The sequence below is a fragment of the Coregonus lavaretus genome (genome assembly GCF_964263955.1).
Source record: "Coregonus lavaretus genome assembly, contig: HAP1_SCAFFOLD_484, whole genome shotgun sequence".
Classification (NCBI taxonomy): domain Eukaryota; kingdom Metazoa; phylum Chordata; class Actinopteri; order Salmoniformes; family Salmonidae; genus Coregonus; species Coregonus lavaretus.
In genome coordinates this window covers 6,984-30,694 of record NW_028166613.1, presented here as the reverse complement: position 1 = coordinate 30,694, position 23,711 = coordinate 6,984, and the positions used below count along the sequence as shown (strand labels likewise).

Below are 23,711 nucleotides of genomic sequence, written 5' to 3'. Positions count from 1 at the left end.
AGGACATACCCACACCCCCCCACACACACACACATCATCATTGTTAAGCACACACACATACACACACACACACATACACACACACACACATACACACACACACACATACACATACACTTACACACACATACACACACATACACACACATCATCATTGTTAAGCACACACACACAAACAACCCCTTCTCTTAGGCTGGAGACAGAGAACCCGACTCAGAGCCAATGAAATGGAGATGACCTCGACCAACTCATCAGGACCAATGGGGAGATCAGAACTACTAGAATCAACCTACTTTATTTTATTGTATAAAATGTCAGCACACAATGGTTAGGGGCGCGCTCTCAGATATCTCCCTAAGAGGTTGACGAGACGCGTCCGTGCACGCGAATTCAGATATCTTTACCTCTGAATAAACTGCCTTATATCATACAATCATCCACCTTGTCCGAAAGTCTCTACTTGGTCTCCGTTCTCCAGTAAACTTGTTTTATCAACAAACTTGGTAGCAAGAGGATGGTTTTCTAACTCTGAATTCGGTCCATACAAGTTGATAGAGACAGGAGACAAGTAAGAGACGGATCTGAAAGGACGGGTGACCTGTCCGCAGGAGCAGCCGGGAATCCAGCTCGCCTCAGGAAACTGATCTAGACGGCCGTCAATACAAAGGTAAGCAGAACCTGTTAAAACAAAATCTGCATATTGTATTGTAGGATAAACCCAAATTTTGATCAGTAGTACTGGGCGTGAGTATGGATTACTGTGAAATTTATAACATATCTATTATGACTCAAAGGCACATATGTAAAGATATCTGAATTCTTTAGGTTTTTACTGTTGAAATGTGACTCTCTAGAGAGGAGTCTAGTTACAGTGGTTCACAAGAGATGGACCGACTTTTATTTCCTGTTGAATTGTGATTCTCTAGTGAGGAGTCTATTTACAGAGGTTTGGTTCACTAGAAATGAACCCTTTTATTTTTTGCTGTTGATATCTGAAATCTTAGGTTTTTACTGTTGAAATGTGACTCTAAGAGAAGAAGTCTAGTTACAGTGTTTTTTTTTCCTGTTGAAATGTGGCTTTCTAGTGAGAAGCCTATTACAGTTTTTGGTCCACAAGCGATGGACCATTTTATTTGATCCACAAGAGAAGGATCTGGTGACTTGATAAAAAGATTCAGATAGTCGGGTTGAGTTAATTCCGTGAGAATCCAAGTCCAGAAAAGGTTCTCCCGACTAGACGCCAGTTGAATGGTTTAAACGACTGGGAGTCTCCTTGAGGAGAATCAAAAAAATAAAAATAAAAATACAAGTTCAGATAGTCGGGCAATTTGGTTGACGTGGCACTCAACTATATGTACTGTGAGGAACTCAAACTGAATTCGTGTGTTGATGCTGATATGTAATAAAAAATGTAATTGTTGAAATGATAACCTGAATGTTGTGTAAGATTGGCCGTTTCATGAGACTAACTAGTTGATAACTTTTAAGAGGACCACCGAGTCCTATTTTGCCTGTTATGTAGCCGCTGCGCTAAAAGCTGACTTGAACTTTTTCCCTCTTGTGGAGTTGGTATTTCCTTAGTTCCTAAAATTAGATTGATAATTATTTTGGAAGCGCTCGAGTTTGTTAATATATTGTTCCAAAAGGGCGATTCTGATACCTTTTGGGAAAATATATAATAACTCGAATACCTGAAAAACAATAATAACTTTTGCCAAATAATTCCTAGAATTAAATTGATAATTGTTTTAGGAGCGCTCGAGTTTGCTAATATATTCTTCCAAAAGGGCGATTCTGATACCTTTTGGGAAAATATATAATAATTCGAATAATTGAAAAACAATAATAACTTTTGCTAAATAATTCCTAAAATTAAACTGATAATTATTTTGGGAGCGCTTGAGTTTGTTAATATATTGTTCCAAAAGGGCGGTTCTGATACCTTTTGGGAAAATATATAATAACTCGAATAACTGAAAAACAATAATAACTTTTGCTAAATAATTCCCAAAATTAAATTGATAATTATTTTAGGAGCGCTTGGGTTTGTTAATGTATTCTTCCAAAAGGGCGATTCTGATACCTTTTGGGAAAGTATATAATAGCTCGAGTACCTGAAAGACAATAATAACTTTTGCAAAATAATTCCTGGGATTAAATTGATGATTATTTTGGGAGCGCTCGAGTTTGTTAAATGTATTGTTCCAAAAGGGCGATTCTGATACCTTTTGGGAAGATATATAACAACTCGAATAACTGAAAAACAATAGTACCTTTTGCAAAATAATTCCTAATAATAAATTATTGAAAAAATTCTTTGTGTACGAGGGTGGGACATCAGAGATAAATCTCAGTCAGCGCCAAGAATACATTGCTGGATTCGGCCAGTGACGGGCTAAGAGCACCAAGATAGTCTAAAAAAAACTGTATAACCATGGCAACCACTACCGTCCCAAAACTCAAGTTTAATGAATATCTAGATCAAAAAATACAGGATAGAGCGGGAGGGAAAGAACAGTATAAGACAGTAAAGAAAGTGTGGGAGGGAGTGAAACTCAAATGGACACAGGCAGGTTACTTTAGCGGGGGTGCCCCGTCTAAAGGGCAACTCACCTTTATGAAGAAAGGACTAGAGGTGGCAGTTGAGAAAGCTGAGGAAGAGCTGAGAATAGGGACATGGGCAATAGTGGAGAGCAGGAGGGTGCAACCAAAGAAAACAGATACGATGTGTGTGGCCACTGAAGCAGCTTCCCCAGAGGCCAGTACCAGCACCACTCCTGGCCCCACCTCACTATACAGCCTAACAGGCACCATGACTTTTGGCCCACAACCACGACCATGGCCTCAGCAGGGCACCCCATTAGGTCCTCCAAGAGGAGGGAACTACCTGTGTTACAATTGTGGAGGAGCTGGACATTTTAGGCGTGATTGTAAGGAACACCCACAATTTAACCATCAACCCCAATGGAGGGGAAGAGGCAGAGGTACACCACAATGGAGAGGTAGAGGAAGGGGAGGACCCCCACAATACCAGACTCAATGGAGACGGCCAAGGCCACAAGGTAATGGGGGGGCCTGTTACAATTGTCATCAATATGGACACTCTGTCAGATGGTGTCCATTACCACCTAGTCCGCAACAACTACACTGGCTGGCAAACAGGGGTAGAGGTTATGCCTTCAGATCAAGAGGAGGCCCAAGACCGATGTACCAGCCACATGCTGCCCTACCAGCATATAACCACCCACAACAACACCCAAACCAACAGCCTAACCAGCAGCCAGCTCCTACCTTCCAGGGCATGTCAGACGAATATCCTCCCTGGCCCTGAAGCTGCCCACCACCACAGAACGGGAATGGGGGTCAGCATTTTCCACTTCATACTGAACCAACTGTCATGTGTGAAGTGGAGGGAGTTACCCACCAATTTTTGGTAGATACAGGATGTACGTACTCTGCCATAAGATCTCGTCAACCACTCTCTTCGGAATCAATACAGGTGGTGGGGGTATCAGGAACACCCGAAGCACAAAACAAGACCATACCATTGCTCTTCCAATGGGGCCCTTCCAATTTGAAGCATCAATTCCTATATTGTCCCAACTGTCCAATCAACCTATTGGGAAGGGACCTATTGTGCAAACTGAAATGTTCAATCTACCTTACCGAAAAGGGTGTGGAGGTTTCCATTGATCCCATTACCTCCACACCAGTTCATCCAGTTAGGGTGCTGATGCTACCCATCATCCCAACCCCAGTGCTCTCCCTGACCCAAGAAATATACTGGTTGAAGTGCATCGAATCCGGCCAAGGAACCCCTGAGGTTCAATTCAAGTTCAACCAGCTGAGACAACTCATTTACACATTTCACCCATACAAGACTCCTCAAGCTGAAATCCACTGTACACTTAATGTGACTGATAATGATGTCAACCCATATACCGATGACTGGGATGAAAACATGATGCACCTGACACCAACAATCAGATGTTGTACCATAGTGTGTGGACAGGAAGGAGTGGCTGCTCCGGTTATCCTACCTTCCCATTTGAAATCCTGGTACCTACTGGGCGAAGAATCTGCTCCCCATGTTACACTGGCAGTTGGAAACGGTTTTGAAGCAAGGAGCCTTGGGCCTATGATCAGAAGAGCATCCAAACTCCAGTGGGAACCCACCCAAACTCCAGGAATAACCAAAGCCACCACTGAGAACATGTGGAGGTTTATGACAGTTGACACAGAGGAACATTGCCTTCCTGAACGTTTGACTCTCCCAAGACACCATGGTAAACCTTACACAGACCACCCCTCATCACAAGCACTGCTTTCCACCATTGATGAAGGCATATGGACACACACCCCATTTGATGTTGGACAACTACAGGTGGAACCAGTCACCATCACCTTACTCAACCCTGATCAAATTCCTATCTACCGAACACAGTACCGTCTGAAACCTGAACAGACCAGGGGGATCAAACCAACCATAGATGGGTTGTTGGGAGCTCGTGTCATATATCGCACTGTGTCTCCATGGAACACACCAATCTTACCAGTCTTGAAAACAGGAGGCGAAACATACCGGATGGTACAAGACTTCCGAGCAGTGAACGACGTCACTGCACCCATTGACCTACCTGTCCCTGACCCTCACATTACACTGAGTAATCTCTCACCAAAACACCAATACTTCACCGTTGTGGATCTGGCTAATGCCTTCTTCAGCATTCCACTGGATGAGGCTTCACAGCCTCTCTTTGCCTTCACATATGAACATCAACAGTATACGTATTCGGTTCTTCCACAGGGTTACAGGTGTTCTCCCGGAATCTTCAATCATATCTTGAAGACACACCTGACTGAATTGAAAATCCCTGAAGGAGTGATACTCATCCAATATGTAGACGACCTTTTGCTGGGGGCTCCCACATCTGATCTCTGTCTACAAATGACAAAAACCCTACTTGACTTCTTGGCTGTCAAAGGCTACAAGGTCAAAATGAGCAAAGTCCAGTCCTGTCGCAGAACTGTCCTTTTCCTTGGCAGAGAAATCTCAGGAGAAGGTGCTGGTCTCTCGAAATCCCACCGAGATTCCATACTCCATCATCCACGTCCCATCACAGTGTCAGGCATGTTGTCCTTCCTGGGGTTGACAGGGTACAGCCGTACCCACATCCCTGACTACACATCCAGGACTGAACCACTGAGAGAAATAGTGAGAGAAGCAGGACCAAGAAACTTACACTCCTCACTTACCTGGACACCTGAAGCATCAACAGCATTTGCTCTCCTAAAAACCGATCTCTCGGTGGCAGCAGCTCTGACAGCACCCGACTACAAAAACAAATTTCATCTTGATGTTTCTGAAAAGGAGGGGTTCACTTCTTCCATCCTTTTTCAGAAACAAGAGGGGGAGAGAAGAGTACTGATGTATCATTCCTCTAAGTTGGACCATATTGAAGCAGGTCAGACAACATGTTCCAGGTACGTGGCTGCAGTGGCAAAAGCTATTGAAAAAACCGCCCACCTGGTAATGTGCCACAAATTGGAAATCCATACGCACCATGGGGTTGCAGCATATCTGATGAGCAAGGAATTCACGTTCAGCGCTGAAAGAAAGAACAAAATCCAGAATAAATGCACCCAATCACACATTACTTTTGTCAACACCGACAAAAACATGGCAGACGCACTCAATGCAGAAGAAGGGTTGGCACACTCCTGCGAAGAGAGGGCGGCACAGGAACTGAAACTGCGACCAGATTTGGGAAACGAACCCCTTACCAATCCTGATCTATGGTTGTACACCGATGGATGCTGCTATAGAGGAGAAGAAGGGAACATAGCAGCATATGCAGTGGTACAGCAGCTTCCAGACGGGTCACACGTGACCCTGGAATCAGACATCATCCCACAACCTGCCTCAGCCCAACTAGCTGAGATCATTGGTTTGACTCAAGCCCTGGAAAAGGCTGAAGGAAAGACTGTGAACATCTACACTGACTCAGCATATGCTCATGGAGCAGTCCATACAGATGGACCACAATGGGTCAGACGTAACTTCACCACAACAGGAAACCTTCCGATCAAACACAAGGCACAAATGGAGAGACTGATAAAAGCAGTCTCACTACCTGAGCAGGTGGCCATCATGAAGTGCAAAGGACATCAGCAACTCAAGAACAAAGTCAGCGAGGGAAATGATGCAGCTGACAAAGCAGCCAAGAAAGCTGGGGGCTACACTCCAAGACAGATGGTGCTGCAGACTCAACCAGCTAGAACAGAACTCACAGACCAACACATAAAGGAACTACAATTCACAGCGGGCCCGTATGAGCACTCGGTATGGGGACAGATGGGAGCCACCAAAGGACCTGATGAACTTTGGAGATGCCATGACGGCAGGTTGGTGGCCCCAGCTAATCTCTGCCCCGAGCTGATACGGGAGGCTCATGGGCCCACCCATGAAGGGAAACTCAAAACTTTACAGAAGGTTTCCCATATTTGGTGGCACCCACACATTAAGGACATGACAGACTTGTTTTGTGATGAGTGCAGCATTTGTGGCAGCCACAACCCAAAGAAACCTTTCCAAACACCCATGGGTTCATACCCAGTACCTAATGCATGTTTTCAGGACATTAGCATAGATTACACTGACATGGGGGCTGATAATGTAACTAATGGGAAAAGGTACTTATTGGTAATGGTAGATCGATTCTCCAAATGGGTTGAGGCAATACCAACAGCACGTGAGGATGCTAGGTCAGTTATTAAGTGGCTGCAGACTGAACTCATACCAAGGTATGGGGTTCCAAGACAAATTCGATCCGACAACGGGTCCCATTTCAGTAACCAACACCTGAGACAGGTGGAGGAGAGGTTCGGCATTGTGCACAAGTTTGGGTCTGTGTACCGGCCGCAATCTCAGGGCCTCGTGGAACGCGCCAATCAAACTTTGAAGGCTAAGATAGCCAAGGTATGTGCAGGTTCAAAGTTGACGTGGGTTGAAGCTCTGCCCCTGGCGTTGATGGCCATGAGAGCCTCTCCAGGAGCAGGCACCCATCTCTCTCCACATGAGATTATGACTGGTAGAGTCATGCCTGGTCCACCAAGGGAGGGAGGTCATATGCCCGCCCTTGATGTACAACAAATTGTAATGTCTGAATATGTGAGAAAACTAACGGAACTCTCTGCAGCTCTCTCCAAACAGATTCACAAGGTCCAAGAGGGGGAGCTGACGGGAGATCCGGCGCTGCTGAAGGTAAAAGTTGGCGACTGGGTAAGGATCAAGGTTCACAAGAGAAAGTGGCAAGATCCCAGGTGGACTGGACCGTACGAAGTGAAGGAGGTTACTTCACACTCAGTCCAGGTCAAAGGTAAATCAGGCGCACCTTGGCACCACTTGACACATTGTACACCAGCACCAACTCCTTCCAGAACCCTGACTGAAGTCAGAAGTGATTTAATCACATTAAATTCGGATCAAATTCTTGACACCAACACTATCTGAATATGTGGAGGAGACTCCCATCTTCAGATACTGGAGGGGAAAGACAGAGGAGGGACAGACCACCATGGGAGAGACTGGGGTGCTCTGCTCCACTCCTTGTTTTGCTGATTGTAACTATTGGGGTTACTCTAGGAATCATACTCTGGTCAGTACAGCACATGACACAGACACCCATTACACCCACTAGTAAACCTAACGACACATTCAATGCCACAACCATACGTCCGACCAACCTGCACTCCGACACATTGAGCCCAGATCAGAATGTAAGCCACAGCCACCACGTAAATAAACGACAAGTTGTCTCTAACACCCTTTCCTGTAGGCCCAGACAATTGTATAGAAGCACCACATTATGTATACCCTTTAATGTTACCACTACTGCGACAGTGCCGTGGGTAGACTTCAGAGAACTTACCTACTACCGTGACTGGGACTGGTATATGACAGTGGGGGTCACCCATAGCGATTGGACTTGGACAAACTTGGTATGTGAGACTAATTATGACTGGTCCAGTTGCACCTCTACTACATTAGGAAAACAATGGAGGAAACTCTTGACTTTGACAAAAAACTCTAAAGGACTCAAATTTACTATCTATCCTGGTATTGCATTAGGCTGCCAGGACTTTAGACTTGCTCCTTATGTAAGCTGTACCACTGCACCAGTCTATTGGAAGGTTCGAATTTGTCATATTAATAACACAAAAGCACATGCTATTAATGAAAATGGTAATAAGAATAATTCTATTATTTTACTTACCACTCCACCTACTTTGGATGATGCAATCCTGACCGCTACAGGTGTCTCTGGCCTTTCTAACAACTGGCTCTTGTTGACTGAGGAAGCGGCAAAGGTGACTCATCAGAGTTGTGTGGTTTGTATGGGGGCACGGCCATTGCTTCGCATTATCCCTGCCGCCATTACGCCAGAATGCTTCCTGTCTGTCATGAAATATGACAACCCTTCCGCCAATTGTACACTATGGGACGTAGTTCATCCCTTGGTTACTAAAGCAACTAAGAAACCAATTTTTTCCTATCAGGTGGCTAGAGCTAACTTTACCTGTGTTAATCTCACGAAAGGTCTACCATTGTTGGGTATGGTACCTGTTGGATGGTGTCGGTTTATCTATACGTCTAATGCTGAGTTTAAACCTGTTTCCAGGGCTGATGTCTGGTGGTGGTGTGGAGGCGTTCATCTGTTTGATGGACTGCCTGGAAATGCCACAGGCACCTGTGCACTAGTCTCTCTTTTGCTACCAATTTCTGTGCATCCAACAGGTGTTCAGGAGCTGGTGACCCATGTGTCTGACTTAATTCCTACCAGGACCAGGCGCGCTGTGGGCCCTACTCATGGGGACCCAACCTACATTGATGCAATTGGGGTCCCTAGGGGGGTACCAGATGAGTATAAATTGATTGACCAAGTAGCCGCAGGTTTTGAATCTTCATTTTGCTGGTGGTGCACAATTAATAAAAATGTTGACAGAATCAATTATGTCCATTTTAATGTTCAAAAATTAGGCAATTGGACACAACAAGGTTTTGAGGCGGTGCATGGCCAGTTGGCTGCGACCTCTCTCATGGCTTTCCAAAATCGTATTGCTGTCGACATGCTCCTGGCTGAAAAAGGAGGAGTATGTGCTATGTTTGGTGAACAATGTTGTACCTTTATTCCCAACAATACAGCCACAGATGGCAGCTTGACTGTCGCCCTGGAAGGGTTACGAACTCTTAATGGCAAAATGAAGAGCCACTCAGGGGTGGATACTTCAATGTGGGACTCTTGGATGGATGCGTTTGGTAAATATAAAACGCTTGTTTCTTCTATACTTGTATCCATCTCTGTTTTTGCTGCAATTCTAGTGCTTTGTGGATGCTGTTGCATTCCATGCATACGGACGCTGACAACCAGGATTATAACCACCGCTATTGATCCACATCCTGCAGATAACGGTCAGATGTTTCCTTTGCTTGCTATTGACGATGCTGACCAAGGATATCTGGATGATGAATAGCATTTAAGCTTTTTGTCACGTCTCTTGTGAGACGTGAAGAGGGGGAATGTAAAACTTTATCTTCTGATAAAGTTTTCCCTATTTTGCCAAATTGCAGCATTTAAGCTTTATGTCACGTCTCTTGTGAGACGTGAAGAGGGGGAATTAAAACTTTATCTTCTGATAAAGTTTTCCCTATTTTGCCAATTACACTGTTAGCTTGTGTCACGTCTTAAGTTTTCCTTCTCTACTGTTACTTGGTCACGTCTCTGGGGAGACGTGAAGAGAGGGATTTGTCGTGGTAAATATATTATGTTAAAGCTTGGTCTGACTAAAATCTTGTGCATAACCCATCTTGTGTTGGGGCCTTGGGACTTAATACAATGCACAAAGACTTCTAGCTTGTTGGCCTTATCAGCAGGTGGCCATGGGGAACACCCACGCCATAGGTCTCTCAAGTCCTCCCAAACTCACGAGTTATTGCCCTGAGGACATACCCACACCCCCCCACACACACACACATCATCATTGTTAAGCACACACACATACACACACACACACATACACACACACACACATACACACACACACACATACACATACACTTACACACACATACACACACATACACACACATCATCATTGTTAAGCACACACACACAAACAACCCCTTCTCTTAGGCTGGAGACAGAGAACCCGACTCAGAGCCAATGAAATGGAGATGACCTCGACCAACTCATCAGGACCAATGGGGAGATCAGAACTACTAGAATCAACCTACTTTATTTTATTGTATAAAATGTCAGCACACAATGGTTAGGGGCGCGCTCTCAGATATCTCCCTAAGAGGTTGACGAGACGCGTCCGTGCACGCGAATTCAGATATCTTTACCTCTGAATAAACTGCCTTATATCATACAATCATCCACCTTGTCCGAAAGTCTCTACTTGGTCTCCGTTCTCCAGTAAACTTGTTTTATCAACAAGAGGGAGGTAGAGAGAGAGATGAGTACTTTACTTTACTATTTATAGTTTTGGACTACTTTTACTTTTACTTCACTACATTCCTAAAGAAAATAATGTACATTTTACTCCATACATTTTCCGTGACACTCGTTACATTTTAAATGCTTAGCAGGACAGGACAAGGGTCCAATTCACACACTTATCAAGAGAACATCCCTGGTCATCCCTAGTGCCCCTGATCTGGCGGACTCACTAAACACAAACACTTAATTTGTAAATGATGTGTAAGTGTTGGAGTGTGCCCCTGGCTATCTGTAAATGAGAAAAACAAGAAAATGATGTTGTCTGGTTTGTTTAATATAAGGAATTAGAAATTATTTATACTTTCACTTTTACTTTTGATACTTAAGTATATTTTAGCAATTACATTTACTTTTGATACTTAAATATATTTAAAACCCAATACTTTTAAACTTTTACTGGGTGACTTTCACTTTTACTTGACTCATTTTCTATTAAGGTATCTTTACTTTTACTCAAGTATGACAATTGGGTACTTTTTCCACCACTGACATAAATTATGTAGCAGATATAGCATAATGGTAGAAAGATTATGTGGCCTTTTCTGTAACCTACAGGCTGGAGATAAAATGTATGACAATGTAATGAGACAGACACTTTTTACATCATGCAGGTTTCTCCAATCAAATAACCAGAGGGAACAAAATCTAGGCCACCTATAGTCCACACACAGAGACGCATACAAAGCTCTCCTTCGCCCTCCATTTGGCAAATCTGACCATAAGTCTATCCTCCTGATTCCTGCTTACAAGAAAAAACTGAAAAGCAGGAAGTACCAGTGACTCAATACGGAAGTGGTCAGATGACGCGGTGCAGGACTGTTTTGCTAGCACAGACTGGAATATGTTCCGGGATTCATCCAATGGCATTGAGGAGTATACCACCTCAGTCACCCGCTTCATCAATAAGTGCATCGACGACATCGTCCCCACAGTGACCGTACGTACATATCTCAACCAGAATCCATAGATTACAGGCAACATCCGCATTGAGCTAAAGGCTAGAGCTGCCGCTTTCAAGGAGCGGGACACTAATCCGGACGCTTATAAGAAATCCCCCTCTGACGAACCATCAAACAGGCAAAGCGTCAATACAGGATTAAGATTGTATCCTACTATACCGGCTCTGACGCTCGTCAGATGTGGCAGGGCTTGAAAACTATTACGGACTACAAAGGGAAACCCAGCCGCGTGCTGTCCAGTGACGCGAGCCTACCAGAGGAGCTAAATGCCTTTTATGCTCGCTTCGAGGCAAGCAACACTGAAGCATGCATGAGAGCACCAGCTGTTCCAGACGACTGTGTGATAACGCTCTCGGTAGCCGATGTGAGCAAGACCTTTAAACAGGTCAACATTCACAAAGCTGCGGGACCAGACGGATTACCAGGACGTGTACTCAAAGCATACGCGGACCAACTGGCAAGTTTCTTCACTGACATTTTAAACCTCTCCCTGACCGAGTCTGTAATACCTACATGTTTCAAGCAGACCACCATAGTCCCTGTGCCCAAGGAAGCGAAGGTAACCTGCCTAAATGAATACCGCCCCGTAGCACTCACGTCGGTAGCCATGAAGTGCTTTGAAAAGCTGGTCATGGCTCACATCAACAGCATCATCCCGGATACCCTAGACCCACTCCAATTCGCATATCACCCCAACAGATCCACAGATGACGCAATCTCAATCGCACTCCACACTGCCCTTTCCCACCTGGACAAAAGGAACACCTATGTAAGAATGCTGTTAATTGACTACAGCTCAGCGTTCAACACCATAGTGCCCACAAAGCTCATCACTAAGCTAAGGACCCTGGGACTAAACACCTCCCTCTGCAACTGGATCTTGGACTTCATGACGGGCTGCCTACAGGTGGTAAGGGTAGGCAACAACACGTCTTTTAGGTTTAAAAAAATTAAGTTTGCTGACGACACAACAGTGGTAGGCCTGATCACCGACAACGATAAGACAGCCTATAGGGAGGAGGTCAGAGACCTGGCAGTGTGGTGCTAGGACAACAACCTCTCCCTCAATCTGAGCAAGACAAAGGAGCTGATTGTGGACTACAGGAAAAGGCGGGCTGAGCAGGCCCCCATTAACATCGACGGGGCTGTAGTGGAGTGGGTCGAGAGTTTCAAGTTCCTTGGTGTCCACATCACCAACAAACTATCATGGTCCAAACACACCAAGACAGTCGTGAAGAGGGCACGACAACACCTTTTCCCCCTCAGGAGACTGAAAAGATCCTGACCGGTTGCATCACCGCCTGGTATGGTAACCTCCCGAGTGGCGCAGTGGTCTAAGGCATTGCATCGCAGTGCTAGCTGTGCCACTAGAGATCCTGGTTCGAATCCAGACTCTGTCTTAGCCGGCTGCGCCCGAAGACCCATGGGGCGGCGCACAATTGGTCCAGGGTAGGGGAGGGAATGGACGGCAGGGATGTAGAGCATACGGGGGGCCAGTATGAAAAAATAAAAAAATAATGTATGCACTCACTAACTGTAAGTCGCTCTGGATAAGAGCGTCTGCTAAATGACTAAAATGTAAATGTTACTACAGAGGGTAGTGCATATGGCCCAGTACATCACTGGGGCCAAGCTTCCTGCCATCCAGGACCTATATACTAGGCGGTGTCAGAGGAAAGCCCCAAAAATTGTCAAAGACTCCAGTCACCCAAGTCATAGACTCTTCTCTCTGCTACCGCACGACAAGCAGTACCGGAGCACCAAGTCTAGGACCAAAAGGCTCCTTAACAGCTTCTACCCCCAAGCCATAAGACTGCTGAACAATTAATCAAATGGCCACCCAGACTATTTACACTGATCCCCCCCCCCCCCCCCCCCATTTGTTTTTACACTACTGCTACCCACTGTCTATTACCTAGCTGATATTCAGAGCTCAAATAGACTAATTGATTAGTCACAGAAATCAGGACTAATAAAGCGGTGGGCCTGATACCACTCCGGTCCTCGAGGACTGGAGTTGCCCATCCCGGCTCTAGGCTATACCTCAGTAAGCACGGACCGACGCTGACTCCTTTTGGACGTCTTTTTTTGGTCCTGTCTGGACTGGAATTCTTTTTTGGGTGCAATCCGGACCGCCTTGATTTCCACATCCATGGACGTTGTTTTTTGAATGAAAAGTGAAAAGACGTATTTTCCGGACGTTGAAATCAGGTTCATTTTGGGTTCTGAATGAAAGTTGAAAATAGGTATTATCCCGATGTTGAAAATAAATATTTTCCGGGCGTTGAAAATACATATTTTCCAGACGATGAAATCAGGTTAATTTTCGGTTCTGAATAAAAGTTGAAAATATGTCATCTTTAGAAGTCTATGTTTGGGCCAAATCAAGGATGGTCCAGACCGGACAAAATCTGAACCAAACATAGTCGTCTATGATCAAAAAACAACATCCATGGACATGGAAATCAAGGCGGTCCTGACCAAATCTGAACCAATTCTTTTCACCTTTCATTCAGACCCTAAATTGGACCTAGCTTCAACGTCTGGAAAAATATGTATTTTAGCCATCTTTTCAACATCATTTTGCTTACTGGGACTATTCTTGTAGGGGCGGCAATTTTTTGGCCTGGCAGAACGGCCAGGACCGGCCCTGGATAGACACACACAGAGACACACAAAGACACACAAAGACACAAACACACACACACACACACACACAGACACACACAGAGACAGATGCCTTAGATAACTCTTGCTGTTCCCACTAGATCAACTACTTTTCTCCCATTACTACCCCTGGGTTGGAGCTCTGTATAGATAGACAACCATTAATACTCTGAGACACTGCTGATTTAATAACACAGAAGTCTGCAGTCTAATTTGAACGTAGTTACAGCTTGACTGTGGTATTGATACTAATATGCTGTATCCCACTTTGAACCATGGTGTGTGTGTGTGTGTATTTGTGTGTGTGTGTGTCCCTTGCACTGTGGGGTGTGTGTATGTCCCACCTTGTACCACGGTGTATGAGGCCTCTACAGAGGACAGGTTGGTGATAACAGTGACGTCATCGTCTCTGCTGGAGCTCTCTATGTCAATGTTGATGGAGCGTTCTATCTCCCGGTGCAGACTTGTCACCATGCCAGTAGGATAGGTTACATTGGTCAGACGACCTTCACTGTCATACCTGGAGGAGAGAGACATATAGAGGTTACTTCTCACTGTCCCACCTGGGAAGATAGTGACAACTAGTGATGAAATAGTATTTAATCAATGTGATTTCAGAGTTGTCATTTGTAGTCCTTTCAGTCTTTGATGGCCTTCATTGAAGCATACAAACAAGAGAAATAGGGACAACTAGAATATTTCAAAATGAGCGCTGAGAAATTGTGATTTTCCTCTTTGGTGTAGATAGAAGAAAGAATGGAATATGCCAGTATGTCAGAGTGCCATATGTTTCTGTCACAGGCCAGGAACCCTCCTCTCCTCTCCTCTCCTCTCCTCTCCTCTCCTCTCCTCTCCTCTCCTCTCCTCTCCTCTCCTCTCCTCTCCTCTCCTCTCCTCTCCTCTCCTCTCCTCTCCTCTCCTCTCCTCTCCTCTCCTCTCCTCTCGCAGCTTACTGTTACAGAGGAGCGCTGGGAATAGCTGGTCTCTGCGGATTCCTCTTAACATGGCAGATCTCAGAACATCAGAAAGTGTGTGTGTGAGTGTGTGTGTGTGCAGTGACCAAAGCAAACCTCTATGGACCTCTAACATCTATCAGTTCTGTGAGCTCTGACTGAAGCGCAAACTCCAGGGTGCAATGACAGAAGTTAACTCCAGGGGGCAGCAGTGGGCTGTGAACAAATCCTAGCTACAGTAGGTGTGTTCCAGGCAATGCAGCTAATATGAGTCCCTGAGTGCCGCTGAAGTGTTCGCTTCAACAGATGCATAAAAACACCCCACATCCCACTCACTGGTAGAAGGTGGTCCATCCGGTCTCGTCAGCCTTGGTGGCCAGTAGTCCTGTACTCCCAGAGTACCCCAGTAGGGCCACCTCCTGTCCCTGGGCTGAGACACTCCTCAACCCCCCAGCAGGGTCCAGACCCAGGGTCACCATCTGGTTCTCTGGCAGTAACACCAGTCTGAGGAGGCCAGAACTCCCTCCCTGGCCCAGACCGTCCCTTCTCACCCTGACAGTGTTGTTGCAGTTGTCCACCACCGTGGCTAGCTCTCTGTCCGGCCCGTAGGTAAAGTTATATAACGGTTCTCCAGTGATCAGACTCACGGTCTGTAGATGTTGACCGTCACCATTGAACACGTAGAGCTCCTGTTCCCGTGGTGAAGCAACTTCGTATTGTCCCATCATCGATCCTGATCCCGCCCCCGGGGCTGACGGGCTGGGCCGATTGGCTCGTACGGCTCTGATGCGTATGTTGTTAAGATCGGCGATGAAAAGCGTTCCGTCGGGTGAGACTGCGAGCGAGGCGGGGGAGTTGAGGCCGGAGTCGGGCGCGTAGCCGTCGTCACCGTAGAAACAGTTGCAGTTGACATCATTTTTGCAGTCGCAGTCCGACGCGGCGCCGGCCAGCAGAGACATCTCGCCGTTAGTGGACACCTGAGTTAGAGGGGGAAGGGGAGAAAGAAAGACAGAAGGTTTTAGAATAGAGATGGAGGACAGAAAAGTTCAGTTTCAAGTTTTAATGTCATGTGCACAAGTACAGTGAAATGCATTTCTTGCAAGCTCTAAACCCAACAATGCAGTAAGGTGAAGTTACTTTTTTTATGTTTCAAAACAAACGTGTTGTCGTACCTGTCTGACGCGGTTGATTTTCTTCTCGTCTGTCTCAGCGATGTAGAGAACTCCGGTGTGAGAGAGGGCGATGGCTGTAGCACTCTCCAACGCAGCGTGGATGGCAAGCTTACTCAGGCTGTAGTCTATACCTGGAACCTGACAATGCATGGGCCGCCCTGCTATGATGCTCACCTGGGGGTGATAATGTTATTTAAGATACATATAATATAATAATACATATATGATAATAGCATCATGATATCGTTTATATCATGATAACCGCTCGTATCGCAATAACTGATTATATCATGATAACTTTTCATATTACGATAGTTGCTTAATCGCAATAACTGCTTATATGGTGATAATTCATATGGAAGCAAAGCTCACTTGGTGGTTCTCAGTGATGCGCAGGATGACGTTGTTCTCCAGTACGTACAGAGAGTTATCCATGGGGTTTACTGCCAGGTCTGTAGGCCACTCCAGACGCACCTGATAAACACAAGAACAAAAAAATCCAGGATTGATCACCAAAGGGGCATAACTAATACACAATACAAAAGTATGTGGACACCCTTTCAAATTAGTGGATTTAGCTATTTCAGCCACACCCGTTGCTGACAGGTGTATAAAATCGAGCACACAGCCATGCAATCTCCATAGACAAACATTGGCAGTAGAATGGCCTTACAGAAGAGTGAAGAGCTCAGTGACTTTCAACGTGGCATCGTCATAGGATGCCACCTTTCCAACAGGTCAGTTCGTCAAATTTCTGCCCTGCTAGAGCTGCCCCGGTCAACTGTAAGTGCTGTTATTGTGAAGTAGAAACGTCTAGGAGCAACAATGGCTCAGCTGCGAAGTGGTAGGCCACACAAGCTCACAGAACTGGACCGCCGAGTGCTGAAGCGTGTAGAGCGTAAAAATCGTCTGTCCTCGTTTGCAACACTCACTACCGAGTTCCAAACTGCCTCTGGAAGCAACGTCAGCACAATAACTGTTCGTCGGGAGCTTCATGAAATGGGTTTCCATGGCCGAGCAGCCGCACACAAGCCTAAGATCACCATGCATAATGCCAAGCGTTGGCTGGAGTGGTGTAAAGCTCGCGCCATTGGACTCTGGAGCAATGGAAACACGTTCTCTAGAGTGATGAATCACGCTTCACCATCTGGCAGTCCGATGGACGAATCTGGGTTTGGCGGATGCCAGGAGAATGCTACCTGCCCAAATGCATAGTGCCAACTGTAAAGTTTGATGGAGGAGGAATAATGGTCTGGGGCTGTTTTTCATGGTTCGGGCTAGGCCCCTTAGTTCCAGTGAAGGGAAATCTTAACGCTACAGCATACAATTACATTCTAGACGATTCTATGCTTCCAACTTTGTGGCAACAGTTTGGGGAAGGCCCTTTCCTGTTTCAGCATGACAATGCCCCCGTGCACAAAGTGAGGTCGATACAGAAATAGTTTGTCGAGATCGGTTTGGAAGAACTTGACTGGCCTGCACAGAGCCCTGACCTCAACCCCATCGAACACCTTTGGGATTAATTGGAACGCCGACTGCGAGCCAGGCCTAATTGCCCAACATCAGCGCCCGACCTCACTAATGCGCTTGTGGCTGAATGGAAGCAAATCTTTTGGCCATGTAGTGTATTTTCAGAATTTTACAGGAGACCGAAAACAAAGCGTTGATTGTATGTAAACCAGATCAGGTTGTTTTCAACAAGTTTTCAATGTTCAAAACTGATTGAAATGGACACTTATGTATTTTTGGCTCCAACAAAATCAAGTTCCTCCCTCCCTCCCTCCCTCCCTCCCTTCCTCCTTCCCTCCCTCCCTCCCTCCCTCCCTCCCTCCCTTCCTCCCTCCCTCCCTCCCTCCCTCCCTCCCTTCCTCCCTCCCTCCCTCCCTCCCTCCCTCCCTTCCTCCCTCCCTCCCTCTCTCCCTACCTGGCTGATGTCCATGCTAGCGTCACAGCTGAGTGGTCGTACTGCGGTCAGGTCGTTGGCGCCCAGTAGAGTGGAGAGGATCCCGTTTTGGTCAACCTTACGGATCATAGTGGCATCCACGAAATACATCAGACCATTCTTATCCACAGCAATACCTGGAGAAACACACACACACACACACACACACACACACACACACACACACACACACACACACACACATAGACACACAAACACACACACACACACACTACATGAGAACATTGTTATCCACAGCAATACCTGGGAGGGGGAAGGAGGAAGTTTTAATTCACCTTAATACGTAAATGGGTGCAAAATAAATACATTAGGCCAATAAATGTTATGTTATAAAATGCACCAACTTGGTAATCAGTAAGTTATCTAAGGATGATGACCTTGGAAAGAATTTGGAGCATTTGTCGACCTTGTAGCATTACTTTCCAAAGTCCCTCACAGGTAACTTTAGTCTGTGTACTTGCAGTTTCACCTTTCTGTTTGCCAGCAAAAAGTTGATCAAAAGTCTTTGGAAAGTGAAGAGTGATATGATGCACTTATCTCCTGCCCCGATTTTACCCATCAGTTGTGCTGTGTGTCAGTGGTGTCACTCTGTCTATAGCAGGCAGACAGACAGACAGATAAATAGACAGACAGTCGTGTCTGCTCTCGAAAACACACCACCATAAATATAACTCTCCCAGAAAGACTGATGTACACACAGACACACCGACAGACAGACAGACATGCAGACAGACTGATGTACAGACTGATGTACACACACAGACAGACACAGACAGACAGACAGACAGACAGACAGACAGATGTTCACACAGACAGACAGACTGACTGATGTACAGGCAGGCAGACAGACAGACAGACAGACAGACAGACAGACAGACAGACAGACAGACAGACAGACAGACAGACAGACAGACAGACAGGCAGGCAGGCAGGCAGGCAGGCAGGCAGGCAGGCATACTGACAGACAGACAGACAGACAGACAGACAGACAGACAGACAGACAGACAGACAGACAGACAGACAGACAGACAGACAGACAGACAGACATATAGACAGACAGACAGACAGACAGACAGACAGACAGACAGACAGACAGACAGACAGACAGACAGACAGACAGACAGACAACCACAGACAGACAGACAGACAGACAGACAGACAGACAGACAGACAGACAGGCAGGCAGGCAGGCACGCAGGCATACTGACAGACATACAGACAGACAGACAGACAGACAGACAGACAGACAGACAGACAGACAGACAGACAGACAGACAGACAGACAGGCGGACAGGCAGGCGGACAGGCAGGCAGACAGATAAACAGGCAGGCAGACAGATGGACCTTTGGTAGGAGAATAAGAGAGGGAGGCAGAGAGGATGAGCGGATGAGAGGAGAGCTGGGGAAAGAGAGAAAGGAATAGCAGTGATGGATAGAAGCAATGCCATGGAACGGATGGAGGAGTAGAGAGGGAGAGGGGGAACAGCGTGTCTTTGAACAGAGAAGTACTAGCACACAGGGGAGGAGAGGAGGAAAAGAGAAAGAGAGAGGCCAGTGACAGAGAAGAGCTGGAGGGCTGAGAGAGAGAGAAAGAGACAGACAGAGAGAGGGAGAGAGAAAGTGGACTGACAGGGCTGATAAGTGCTGGCTGGCTTTGTATCTGTCTGACAGGAGATGCGCACACACACACACACAACACACACACAACAAACACACACACACACACAACACACACACAACAAACACACACACACACACACACAACACACACACAACAAACACACACACGCACAACACACACAGACACAACACACACACACACTGAGGAAATGTGACAGGGTGACATCTTTGACAGTTTGGTGTCAAAGCGTTCTTCTTTTTGATCCATGCTTCATCATGTGATATCATCCTAACTTCAGCTGTAATCTGGTTTATAACCTCCTTCTGCTTCTGCCCTGCTTTACTTTCACTACTAGACGGACAATTAGTTTCATCATCAGTCTTCTGATATCAAAAAGGAAAGATATCACTACTACTTTCTCCTACTAGATCATTATCCTACTGTGGTCCTCTGTAGCTCAGCTGGTAGAGCACGGCGCTTGTTACGCCAAGGTAGTGGGTTCGATCCCCAGGACCACCCATACACAAAAATGTATGCACGCATGACTGTAAGTCGCTTTGGATAAAAGCGTCTGCTAAATGGCATATTATTATATTATTAATACCAGCATCTCATTGGTGTAGTACAGACGTCCCTTCCTTCCCTGTCCTAGGTACACTTCGGAACTCATGAGGGTACTGTCCGTGCCTTAGCCCTCAAGGTTTGGACGATCTCTTTGTGTGTGTGGGTGTGTGTTCCTCTGCTCCTCACCTTTGGGGCTCATCAGTGTCGCCTCAGTAGCTTTGCCTCCATCCCCACAGCGCTCGTCGAAGGGCAGACACTGCTCTCCCGTCCCAGCAACCACCTCTGCGTTGTCCGACAGAAGCTGCCCGCCCGTCAGCGAGCGCACACGGTAGATACGCCGTGAGTTGGTATCCGAGATAAACAATGCTCCCGTTACCGGGTCAATGGCCAGGAAGTACTTATGAGTGGGGTTGTTACTGTGGGACAGAGAGAGAACAATCAAGTTATTGGAATTTGAATTGAATTGGAGAAAAACTACTTAGATTAAAACAATATTTGTGATTAAAGTAACTCTAAATTACTGCTTCTATTTAACTTTTAGCTTGGAATTTCTAATTTAATGGAGGAGTGAAGCATCTTACCTGTGCCTGAAGTCTTTGTTCCTTCAAGGGATAAGAAGACAGAAAAAACAACCCAGGACAAATGTTAATGTAATGTGAGAGAGAGCTAGCTGTAGTGTTTCTGAGGGGACAACAGAACGACAGAGAGAGAGAGAGCTAGCTGTAGTGTTTCTGAGGGGACAACAGAACGACAGACAGAGAGAGAGCTAGCTGTAGTGTGTCTGAGGGGACAACAGAACGACAGACAGAGAGAGAGCTAGCTGTAGTGTTTCTGAGGGGACAACAGAACGACAGACAGAGAGAGAGAGAGCTAGCTGTAGTGTGTCTGAGGGGACAACAGAACGACAGACAGAGAGAGAGAGAGCTAGCTGTAGTGTGTCTGAGGGGACAACAGAACGACAGACAGAGAGAGAGCTAGCTGTAGTGTTTCTGAGGGGACAACAGAACGACAGACAGAGAGAGAGCTAGCTGTAGTGTTTCTGAGGGGACAACAGAACGACAGACAGAGAGAGAGCTAGCTGTAGTGTGTCTGAGGGGACAACAGAACGACAGACAGAGAGAGAGCTAGCTGTAGTGTTTCTGAGGGGACAACAGAATGACAGACAGAGAGAGAGCTAGCTGTAGTGTGTCTGAGGGGACAACAGAACGACAGACAGAGAGAGAGCTAGCTGTAGTGTTTCTGAGGGGACAACAGAACGACAGACAGAGAGAGAGCTAGCTGTAGTGTGTCTGAGGGGACAACAGAACGACAGACAGAGAGAGAGCTAGCTGTAGTGTTTCTGAGGGGACAACAGAACGACAGACAGAGAGAGAGCTAGCTGTAGTGTGTCTGAGGGGACAACAGAACGACAGACAGAGAGAGAGCTAGCTGTAGTGTGTCTGAGGGGACAACAGAACGACAGACAGAGAGAGAGCTAGCTGTAGTGTTTCTGAGGGGACAACAGAACGACAGACAGAGAGAGAGAGAGCTACCTGTAGTGTTTCTGAGGGGACAACAGAACGACAGACAGAGAGAGAGCTAGCTGTAGTGTGTCTGAGGGGACAACAGAACGACAGACAGAGAGAGAGCTAGCTGTAGTGTGTCTGAGGGGACAACAGAACGACAGACAGAGAGAGAGCTAGCTGTAGTGTTTCTGAGGGGACAACAGAACGACAGAGAGAGAGAGAGCTAGCTGTAGTGTGTCTGAGGGGACAACAGAACGACAGACAGAGAGAGAGAGAGCTGTAGTGTGTCTGAGGGGACAACAGAACGACAGAGAGAGAGAGAGCTAGCTGTAGTGTTTCTGAGGGGACAACAGAACGACAGACAGAGAGAGAGAGCTGTAGTGTTTCTGAGGGGACAACAGAACGACAGACAGAGAGAGAGCTAGCTGTAGTGTTTCTGAGGGGACAACAGAACGACAGACAGAGAGAGAGCTAGCTGTAGTGTTTCTGAGGGGACAACAGAACGACAGAGAGAGAGAGAGCTAGCTGTAGTGTGTCTGAGGGGACAACAGAACGACAGAGAGAGAGAGAGTTAGCTGTGGAGCAGTGGAGAGAACAGCATAGTTAAATATGGATAAAAACACCCAGGAGATATAAGATCTAGTACAGTGTATAATTCTACTTCAATCACTCTGTCCCATGAGCCCTCCCTGCTTTCATTACAACCTCACTGGATCTCATCCAACATGTTTTACATCCCACACACTACTCCTCTCCTCTCCCCCCTCCTTTTCTCCTTCACTCCTCCTCCTCTTCTCCTCCCCTCATCCCTCCATCTCTACCTCAGTTCCAGTATGCCTGTGGTGTTGAGCGAGGGGTAGACCCTGCGTACGAAGTTCAGGTCTCCCACGTAGAGGCTCCCGTCGATGCCTGTTGCCAGGGCTACGGGCGCCAGTAGCTTGTTGCTGTCGGCGAGGCCGTTACAGCTGGGGCAGGAGATAGAGCGTCGACGGCCGTTCCCCATTACACTGCTGATCACAGGGGGCTGCTCTGACACAAACACGTTCTCACCACTACCTTTATGGAGGATACCTAGACAGGAGGGAGGGAGGGAGGGATCAATGAATTCATTCATTTTATTTAAGACAAAACCCCACATACTATTGATTCAGCCAAATAAAATGTATGTGTGTTGTTGAGAAGATGGTGTGTGTTTGTGTGTGTGTTGAGAAGATGGTGTGTGTTTGTGTGTGTGTTGAGATGATGGTGTGTTTGTGTGTGTGTTGAGATGATGGTGTGTGTGTGTGTGTGTGTGTGTGTGTTGAGAAGATGGTGTGTGTGTATGTACATTTACAGTATATTTAAACGTACTGCTGCGTGTGTTGAGTATATGGTGTTTATCCAGAGACCAGCCTCCCAGATTAGAAGGGTCCAGTTCAAAGCCCTGTAGTACTGCTGTCCTCTTCTCCCATAGGATCAGACTGGCACACGACTCATACTCATACCCCACCGACACTTTGGAGGGAGCGAGAGAGAGACAGAGAGAGAGAGAGAGGTCATGCTCAACATGAGCTCCTGATTTATTTCAGTTTTTTTGTTTTTAGAATGAGATAAACACTCGAATCTAAAAATAATTCAAGGCAAGAAGTGATGAACAACAACTCTATTAAATCAGAATAGAAAAAAAAGTAACTTTGCGCCTCAAATTAAGAAGTTGACTCTCACTAGCTAGCTACACAACAAAAACCTAGCCAGCAGGCTAACAA

The 23,711-nt window shown here is 46.2% G+C and overlaps 1 protein-coding gene across 1 annotated transcript in view; it reads right to left on the bottom strand.

The window, feature by feature from the left end:
* LOC311114510 (teneurin-2-like) overlaps positions 1–23,460 on the bottom strand; it is a gene marked incomplete at both ends in the record, with an annotated part of 37,385 nt that extends 13,925 nt beyond the window's left edge. Inside the window, 9 exons of the mRNA XM_084189749.1 lie at positions 14,533–14,708; positions 15,478–16,118; positions 16,314–16,487; positions 16,686–16,787; positions 18,238–18,392; positions 20,648–20,877; positions 21,043–21,063; positions 22,788–23,037; positions 23,317–23,460. Coding sequence (XP_084045875.1) covers positions 14,533–14,708; positions 15,478–16,118; positions 16,314–16,487; positions 16,686–16,787; positions 18,238–18,392; positions 20,648–20,877; positions 21,043–21,063; positions 22,788–23,037; positions 23,317–23,460 — 1,893 coding nt within the window. The remainder of the gene's footprint in view (positions 1–14,532; positions 14,709–15,477; positions 16,119–16,313; positions 16,488–16,685; positions 16,788–18,237; positions 18,393–20,647; positions 20,878–21,042; positions 21,064–22,787; positions 23,038–23,316) is intronic.
* Between the last annotated feature and the right edge of the window lie 251 nt (positions 23,461–23,711).